This window comes from Octopus sinensis, linkage group LG24, assembly GCF_006345805.1.
Source record: "Octopus sinensis linkage group LG24, ASM634580v1, whole genome shotgun sequence".
NCBI lineage: Eukaryota > Metazoa > Mollusca > Cephalopoda > Octopoda > Octopodidae > Octopus > Octopus sinensis.
The window spans coordinates 15,440,864-15,450,863 of NC_043020.1; the positions used below are offsets into that span (position 1 = coordinate 15,440,864).

At 41.4% G+C, this 10,000-nt stretch overlaps 1 protein-coding gene and 1 long non-coding RNA gene across 40 annotated transcripts in view; one reads left to right on the forward strand and one right to left on the reverse strand.

Annotated features, from left to right (window-relative positions):
* Positions 1–10,000, forward strand: part of LOC115224090 (mucin-3A-like) — a 101,486-nt gene that overhangs the window by 56,899 nt on the left and 34,587 nt on the right. For 2 of the 39 annotated variants that reach the window (XM_036512960.1, XM_036512997.1), the window contains exons 2-4: positions 1–3,981; positions 4,063–4,873; positions 9,004–9,068. The exon at positions 1–3,981 is cut by the window's left edge and continues 469 nt beyond it. In XM_036512960.1, the coding sequence (XP_036368853.1) occupies positions 1–3,981; positions 4,063–4,873; positions 9,004–9,068 (4,857 nt within the window). Of the gene's footprint in view, positions 4,874–9,003; positions 9,069–10,000 lie in introns of all 39 variants that reach the window. The other 37 variants (XM_036512980.1, XM_036512978.1, XM_036512990.1 and 34 more) reach the window with 37 other exon arrangements.
* LOC118767795 overlaps positions 1–10,000 on the reverse strand; it is an 18,291-nt gene that overhangs the window by 7,623 nt on the left and 668 nt on the right. Inside the window, exon 2 of the long non-coding RNA XR_005003711.1 lies at positions 6,113–6,117. This is a non-coding gene — a long non-coding RNA (uncharacterized LOC118767795). The remainder of the gene's footprint in view (positions 1–6,112; positions 6,118–10,000) is intronic.

Below are 10,000 nucleotides of genomic sequence, written 5' to 3' on the forward strand. Positions count from 1 at the left end.
AGTTCGCAGTGAATCGTTGCATGAAGAAAAGAAGCAAAATAACCAAACGAATGATGATTCACAGCAAGAATTTTCATTGAAAACTTATTTAGAAGACAATGATAATTCGTTTGGTGTCTCTCCAGAAACAGTGAAATTGAATCTAAAAGAGAGTGATTCGTTAGTGGGCTATGCTGAATACCAGACGACAGCGATCAACCCGCAGATAACTTCAGTGCCGCAGACGATAGCATCAAAAACAACAATGATTTCACGGGTGATTCCGACAACTTCCAAAAGGGTTCCAACAAAAGAAGCAGCCATTCTCAATAACGCAAATCTTGTCGCTGAAACGGAAACATCAGCCATACCACCATCATTATCAACAACTTTCTCAGGGATTCATCCAACAACAAATACAAAATTGCCAACGAATAAACCAAATGATGTTTCCTTAGATTTTAGCACTAAACCTAATTCATCTATAGTTCCTACGACTACGGTAGTTCAGTCGACAGTTGCTCAGGCCACAGCTAATGCCGCTGCAGCTACCCAGGCTGCGACAACTCAGTCAACGACCACGCAATCTTCGGCTGCCCAGTCCGTGACCACCAAATCCACAGACTCTCAAACTCTAGTGCCAAAGTCTACAACTACACAATCTACGATTACTCAGAGTACTGACTCTAAGTCAACAGTCACTCGTTCTTCTGCTGAGCCTTCTACAGAGACTCAGTCTACAATGAGTTCATCTGTAACTACTCAATCTACACACACTCAGTCTACAGCCACTCAGTCAGTCTCCGAATCATTTACAACTATTTCGTCTGCAGATAAGCAATACACAACCAATCAGCATATAACATCTGATATTATAGTCCCTCACTCTGAGAGCAAAGCGGCTTCTGTCATTCCAGTTACAACTAATCAGCATACAGCTTCCCAGTCACCAACTGAACTGACAACCCCTTCTCAGTTTACAACTGAGACAACTACAGTTAAACCGACAACAACACGGACGGACACGTTTGAACTACCTACAGCTAGCTCAACTACAGCTACGTTGACCACAAACAAACTGCCTGGAGCTGAAACAGTTATAGCTGACACAACCACAACTGAAGCGACTACACTTGAGCCGACTACATCGGCGACAACTACAGCCAGGCTGACTACAGCGGAGACCACAACAGTTGAGCCGGCTATGACTCAGAGAAGTACTACCGAAGCAACTACGGCGAGAACAACTCCAGTTGAGACGTCTACACTTGAGGCCACAACAACTGAGCCGACTACAGTTCAGTCAACTACAACTGGGACAACTACAGTTGAGTCGACAACGGATGTGCCAACTACAGCTCAAACAAGCACAGTTGAGGCAACCACTGCTGGAACAACAGTTGAGCCCACAACAACTAGGATAACAACAAATAAGCCGACTACAGTTGAGTCGACTATAAATGAGCTAACTACAGTTGAGCCGACTACAGCTAGGACAACTACAGTTGAGCCGACTACAGTTGAGCTAACTACAGGTAAGCCGACTACAGCTAGGATAACTACAGTTGAGCCGACTACAGCTAGGACAACTACAGTTGAGCCGACTACAGTTGAGCTAACTACAGGTGAGCCGACTACAACTAGGACAACTACAGTTGAGCCTACTACAGTTGAGCTAACTACAGTTGAGCCGACTATAATTGAGCTAACTACAGGTGAGCCGACTACAGCTAGGACAACTACGGTTGAGCTGACTACAGTTGAGCCGACTACAGTTGAGCTAACTACAGTTGAGTCGACTACAGTTCAGTCAACTAGAGTTAAACCGACTACATCTCGGATAGACACAGTCGAAAAAACTACAACTGAGACAACTGAACCGCGTACAGTTGAGACGACTACACCTGAGACAACAACAATTGACCTGATAAAAGTTGAATCAACTACAGTTGAGCCGACCACAGTCGAACCGGCTACCGTTGAGCCGACTACAGCTCGGAGAATCACAGCTGAAGCAACTACAACTCCGACATCTACAGTGGAGAAAACTACAGTTGAGCCGACTACAGTTGAGGCAACTATAACTGGGACAACAGTTGAGCTGACTACAGTTGAGACAACAACAAATGAGCCGACTACAGTTGATCTGACTATAGTTGAGCTGACTACAGTTGAGCCGACTACAGTTGAGCCGACTACAGTTGAGCCGACTACAGTTGAACCGACTACAGTTGAGCTGACTACAGTTGAGTCAACACATGAGCCGACTACAATTGAACCAACTACAGTTGACTTGACTGCAGCTGGAACAGCTACTGTTGAGCTGACTACGGTTGGGGAAACTACAGCTGCTCAGTCTAGCACTGAGCAGCCTACAGACGTTCCGTCAGTGGGGCCAACTAGTGACCTTCAGTCAACTACTGAATCACATAATGTTACATTACCAGTTCACTCCATCCAGTCAACAGTCGAGCAGTTTACAAATACACAGTCTACAAGTGAAGAACCTACATCTACTTCAAGAGCACCTGAGTCCACTCTTTTCAATGGGGAATTGTCATCGTTGTCGTCATCATCAACACCATCATCAACATCTTCATCATCATCGTCGTCTCAGTATATAACTGAATCATTCACAAATGAAATTACTACACCAGTACAGGCTACGTCTGAGTCGTCCACAGTCATTCCTAGTACAGATGAACCCTCTACTCCCGCAGCACACACATTCGGGTTATTTTCAACCGACTTAGAAACTACATCCTTTTCAACTTCCCAGGCTACAACGACTCAGTTCTTAGAGGAAACGCCTATTACACAAGCAACTGACTTCACATTTGAGTCTTCAAAAACATTTCAAGATACAACTGAGACTGCAACAGAAACAAAAGGTACAACTGAGTTCTCGAAAGTAACCGAAGGCTCACCAGAATCCTCAACTCTCCCCCAAAACACATTTGATTTCTCGACAGTCAACCAGAGCACCGTTGATGCCTCAGCAGCTACACAGAGCATTACTGAAACCTCAACACTCAACCTAGACATAACAAATTTTTCAACAGCCACTCGGGACACTGGTGAGTCATTTATAACAACTCAGAGTGCCACTGTAGCATCAACAGGCGAATCAGTCGGTCTAACGGTAAATGAATCATCAACGTTATCTCAAGCTACATCGGACACATTACTTTCAAGTTTTTCTTCAACTGTTCAGGTACCTTTGAGCTCACAAACTGCTGTAGCCAGCTCAGCTACATCCGAGTCTGCATCCGCCTCGATCACACCGGAATTTCCTACTAACTCAACCACATACGAGCCTTCATACATTTCGACCACATCTGAGCCATCTACAATCACCCCGATCAGCCACCAATCTCCACCCGTTACAATTACATCCGGGTCATCGTCCACAAACGAAGCAACAACAGAAACTTCAGTCTTCCCTGTAATATTTGAGTCTTCAACCACCCCGGGTACAAGTGAATCTTCAGCGACTTCGAACACAACCGTACCTTCAACAGATTCAGTAATAACTCAGACCGCAACCACTCTGCTCACAAATGAACCTCCAACAACCCCACCCACAACCGAACCTCCAACAACCCCAGCCACAACCGAACCTCCAACAACCTCGCCCACAACCGAACCTCCAGCAACCTCGCCCATAATCGAACTTCCAACAATCCCATCCACAACCGAATCTACAACCCCAGCCACAACTGAGCCTTCAATAACCCCGCTCATGTCCGAAGCTACAACAATCCTTCCCACAACCGAACCTACAACTCCGCCCACAACCGAACTCCCAACAACCTCACTCATAACCGAACCCCCAGCAATCCCGTCCACAACCGAACCTTCAGCAACCCCGTCCACAACTGAGCCTCCAACAACTCTTCCCACAACCGAACCTCCACCAACCCCATCTACAACCGAACCCTCAACTCCGCCCACAACCGAACCTCTAACAACCTTTCCTGCAACCCAACCTCCAACGACCCCTCCCACAACCGAACCTCCAACAACTCCGCCCACAACTGAACCTCCAACAACCCTTCCTGCAACCGAACCTCTAACGACCCTGCCCACAACCGAACCTCCGACGACCCCGCTCACAACCGAACCTCCAATAACCTTTCCTGCAACCGAACCTCAGACGACCCCGCCCACAACCGAACCTCCAACAACTCCGCTAACAACCGAACATTCAACAACTCTCCCTGCAACCGAACCGTCGACCACCTCGCCCACAACCGAACCGCCGATAACCTTTCCTGCAACCGAACTTCCAACAACCCCACCCACAACCGAATCTCCAACAACCTCGCCTACGGTTGAATCTACAAACACTCCCTCTACAACCGAACCTACAACATCGCGGTCCCAGCTTCCTACATCATCTACGACAAATAATGAAACGGTGACCGAGACAAGTACTGAAGGTTTGACAACGGCCACAAGCAGCACTACGCATACTTTGACAACCAAGTCAAAGCCCCACAACATAAATGATACAGAAACAGGAAGCACACCGATTACTCCCTCATCCACACTGGGTTCCACTGAACGTAGTACAATAGACACTAGTGAAGCAAGTACTTCTGCAGCGACAACAACAACAACAACAGCAACTACAACAGCCACTACTACTGAAAAGGTTGCTACTGCTACTACTTCTACTACTACTCCTACTACTACAAAAAATGATGCTACTACAAGTAGTAGTTTCTCTACAGAAATTCCATGGAAAAGCACTCCTGAAGCAGAAATACAAGGAGGACCACTGACGATTAATGGAAGATTTACTATAATAAAAGGTGCCGTTTGGTCGAAAGAACTTGCAGACACGAATTCTACAGAATATTTCGAGTTGCAGAAACAACTAGATACATTGGTTGGTAATCTTTATTTATCCGCCTAGCTTTCTCTGTCTCTCTACCAATCTGCCATTGCTGTTTCTTTCTCTTGGTCTGTCTCTCCGTCAGCCTAACTGTCTCTTTGTTTGTCTGTCTTGTCTCTGTCCGCCTACCAGATAACAGATCAATTTCTCTTGCCATCAATTTCGTCTCTATCAGTTTCTGTCTACCAGTCTCTTATTTTTTTTTTTTCTCCATTTCTTTTCCAATTTTCTGCCTGCCATTCAGTCTATTTCTCTCTCTATATATTTATCTATCTGCCTCCATGTTTGTCACATTGCTTGTTTGTCTCATTAATATCATGTCCCTCAAGACGGTGAGCGCGCAGAATCGTTAGTACGCCGGGCAAAATGTTTAGCGGCATTTCGTCCGTCTTTATACTATGATCAACACTATCTTTTATCCTTTCGGGGTCGAAAAAATAAGTACCAGTTGAGTACTGGGGTCGATGTAATCGGCTTAATCCCTGTCCCGAAATTTCTGGCCTTGTACCAAAATTTGAAACCAATATTACACCCATCAAAGGCGGCGAACTGGCAGAATCGTTAGCACGCCGGGCAAAATGCTTAGCGGCATTTCGTCTGCATTTACGTTCCGAGTTCAATTACTGCCGAGATCATCTTTGCCTTTCATCCTTTCAGGGTCGATGAAATAAGTACCTGTTGAGCACTAGGCTCGATGTCATTGACTTATTCGCTGCCCCAAAATGTCTGGCCTTATGCCAAAATTTGAAGCCAATATTATGCCATCACATTGAATGAATTATTAAAATAATCTTAGTCCACCGAGATCACCCATTTCCATGTTATTACAGATTCTCAACATTTTGTACTTTAAACTTTTGCCGCTGTCATTGCTGGCACCATTATTACTGTTATTAAGTTGCAGCGGTGAGGCACCGGGCTGGCAGAGTCGTTAGCACCCTGAACACAATGTTTGATTCCGGCTTTACGCTCTGAGTTCAAATGTCGACGAGGTCGACTTTGCCTTTCATCGTTTCAGAGTCGATAAAATAAGTACCGATTGAGTGCGGTGATGGATGTATTTGATTAGCTCGTCCCTTAAAAAATTTAGGCCTTTTGTCTATCGTTGAAAGAATTAAATAGCAACGGTCTCAGTTTTGCTTGTGTAAACAGAAAGTAGTTAATGAACAAATAACCCTCGGGTCTAGTCAACCTGCTTTCATTGTGGAGTATATTAACTTAAATATAAAGAACCAAAACTTACTTATTTTTCAAAATGGCACGTTAAGCAGTTCGGAAAGTGACATAGTTTTCTGCCCCTTCGTTCGTTCATGTTAACTCATTTTAAAGACGATCTTGAAAGAGAGTTGGCTGCCATATTGAACCAGTCAAGTGCGGTCTGATGACACCGAAATACACCCGAAGTTGTCACCATAAACCTATTGATTATTAGCAAAGATCAGTCTCACACTCCAATTTAGTTTTATTCAATTTAGCCCTTCATCACTTAGATTATTCTGTCAAATGTAATGCTTGTTTATTCAACTGTAACACTTATTTATTCACATTTTTTGGAATTACTCATGTATTATCTCGTAGCTTCGAGATTTCGATAATGAGGCTATTAATTTGTTTTGAAAGACACTGCAGGGTGAACGTGAGAGGCCGGATTTTGCTGGCTGCTAACGATTCGGCCAGCTCGCGGCCTTTGATGGGCATAATATTGGTTTCAAATTTTGGTACAAGGCCACTAATATCGGAGCAGGGGTTAAGTCGACTACCTCGACCCCAGTGTTCAACTAGTACTTATTAAACAGAAAACAGGTAGAACACATGGGCTATATACAACCGGTTTAAACGCTAAAGGGTTAAATATAAGGCTTCTTTCCCTTACCCTTTTATCGAGATTAGTCATTAACCCTTTTGATACCTACCCGTCTCAAACTGCCGCTGGTCCTATGATACAAACTTCCTGTTACAAAATGATTTAAATTTAAAGCCTTTCTTCAAAATTTCAATTTAATTTAATGTCCGAAACACCAGCTTAATAATGACGAAAATATTTCGCTAACTTCTTTTTTTCTTTCTTTCTTTCTTTCTTTCTTTCTTTCTTTCTTTTACTTGTTTCAGTCATTTTGACTTCGGCCATGCTGGAGCAGCGCCTTTAGTCGAGCAAATCGACCCCAGAGCTTATTCTGTGTAAGCCTAGTACTTACCCTATCGGTCTCTTTTGCCGAATCGCTAAGTTACGGGGACGTAAACACACCAGCATCGGTTGTCAAGCGATGTTGGGGGGACAAACACGGACACACAAACACACACACACACACACACACACACACACACACACACATATATATATATATATACATATATATGACGGGCTTCTTCCAGTTTCCGTCTACCAAATCCACTCGCAAGGCTTTGGTCGGTCTGAGGCTATAGTAGAAGATACTTGCCTAAGGTGCCACGTAGTGGGACTGAACCTTGAACCATGTGGTTGGTAAGCAAGCTACTTACCGCACATTTTGAAAATTAACTGAAACAAAGTTAATGTATTTCAGAAGAAATATGGTAACAAAAGGTTTAAGGCTCGTAACTTTTCTTCTTATGATATATGTAATTTCATTTCATTTCATTAAAACTTTTTGGATCTTTTCGGTTTGAACGGCAGTTTTTAAAAATAATTTCCACGTAACTAAACACTTTTAAACTTCGTATACTGGTAGTATGTGTTTATAAAACATCTTTTTCTCTTGGCTTTATTGAGAAAATTCTATAGTTTGTAAGATATTTGTTCTTTTTCTTCTTCAATTTCTGCAATTTCAACCAATCAATGACGTCTATTGAGTTGAAAACATTCTGTGCCGTATGAATATGTCCCTCGTTTAAGAAACAGATTGGGTTTATTTACATTTCTGAAGAAAAAAAGATACCTTCCCCCACCCCTAACCTTAACCCTAAAACAGATTGAAATACAATAGATCGATACTAGGGTTATAATTATGGGTGACAGTTTCATATGACACCGCTAGTAAAACTGCCGTTCAAACCGAAAAGATCAAACTTTTTTTTATTTTCGCTCGCTGCTCTAAATATGCCAGCCTGTTCGCAGAGTAAAACGTCTGTATATAAACAACGCATGATAATGTTTTCTAAAAAGCAAGCGATGGGGAATATTAGTAGCAGGGGGTCGAACTGCAAATGTATAAGAATCTAATCCACGAGGGGTTCGGGTGGTATGGCGGAATTCACTTGTGTTGAGAGAAACTAACGAGTCCATCAATTCCACAAATTCATGGTTATGCACGCAATCACACTAAACTACAACATTGATGTAAATGGTACTGTGCATTAATTAACCAGGTGGTTCGTTACGATTTGAATACCCCTACAGCATGGTATTGAAAGGTCTCTAAGCTTTCTTGCGCTTTGCTTAATCTTTCCCAGGGGAAGAGACTTCCCGTGGATTTTAGAAAAAAATATAATTGTCAACAGGTGGGTTTTATAGTTCTATATTTAAGAGTTGAGGAATTATGTACATTATTTACATTATTTACATTCGACGGATATTCGTCCTCATCTTGTTTGTTGTTAACACAACGTTTCGGCTGTGGTTAAGAGCGCGGGCTACTAACCCCAAGATTCCGAGTTCGATTCCAAGCAGTGACATGAACAACAACAACAACAATAATAATGATAATGATAATATAATAATAATAATAATAATAATAATAATAATAATAATAATAACAATAATAATAATAATAATAATGATAATAATAATGATAATAATAATAATAATGATAATAATAATAATAATAATAATAATAATAATAATAATAATAATAATAATAATAATAACATCGAAGAATACCTTAGGAATGAGAACCCAGGTTCGAAATTTCCCCAAGACACCTGAAGAAGGCTGGAGGGTATATCAGCCGCAACGTTGTGTTAACAACAAACTAGATGAGGACAAATATCTATTAAATGTAAATAATGTAAATAATGTAAATAAGGTGGGTTTATATCTGAATAGTCGCCAAAATTTTGCTCACGGGACGGGCGGTGGTGGATTTCCTATTATTTTGTTTTAAAGTATAACCCTTTAAGTATTTCTTGTTTGTATGTTGAATTTCTAGCTTTCGGATCTTTGGAAGAAGAACCCCTTCGCAGTGTTTGTACGTATAGGAAGTATGACATTCAGGTAAAGAAACATACGTGTATTTTAAAGATAAAATGTGATTCTGCACGAGTTTGTTAATGTGTGTGTGTGTGGGTGTGTTATGAAACTTATAACTCATTGTATTATTGGACATCATAAACATCTCTTCTCCACAAATATTGTATATTGAGAAAATCAGTATTGTTGGCCTCACCTTTCATCCAATTGTATTCATAGATTTACGGAGATGTACTTGCATAGCAAGTGATTTGATCTGAGATCGTGTGCTGAAACGAAAATAATTGCAGCGTGGAAGGTGTTTGTAAGCCATTTAAGAAACACACAAAAGCCGTTCGATTCACTTCAACATTTAAGTTTAATTTGTCAAAATATTTTCGTCGCTTTCAGACCGCGACCTGTTCACTGAAAAAATCCGTGGTCAGTGAACAGGTCGCAGTCTTAAAGCGACGAAAATATTTTGACAAATTAAACTTAAATGTTGAAGTGAATCGAACGGCTTTTGTGCGTTTCTTAAATGGCTTACAAACACCTTCCACGCTGCAATTGTTTTCATAGATTCATAGCTGTAAAAGTTTGCTCTAACGTGGAAGCCAAGTGAACGATCGTCCTCATCTTGTTTGTTGTTAACACAACGTTTCGGCTGTGGTTAAGAGCGCGGGCTACTAACCCCAAGATTCCGAGTTCGATTCCAAGCAGTGACATGAACAACAACAACAATAATGATAATAATGATAATAATAACGATAATGATAATAATATTAATAATAATAATAATGATAATAATAATATTATTATGTGTGTATGTATGTGTGTGTGTGTATATATGCATGCATGCATGTATGTATGTATTTGTGTGTGTATGTGTGCGTGTATGTATGTATGTATGTATGTATGTATGTATGTATGTATGTATGTGTATGTATGTATGTATACATACATGTATACATATGCAT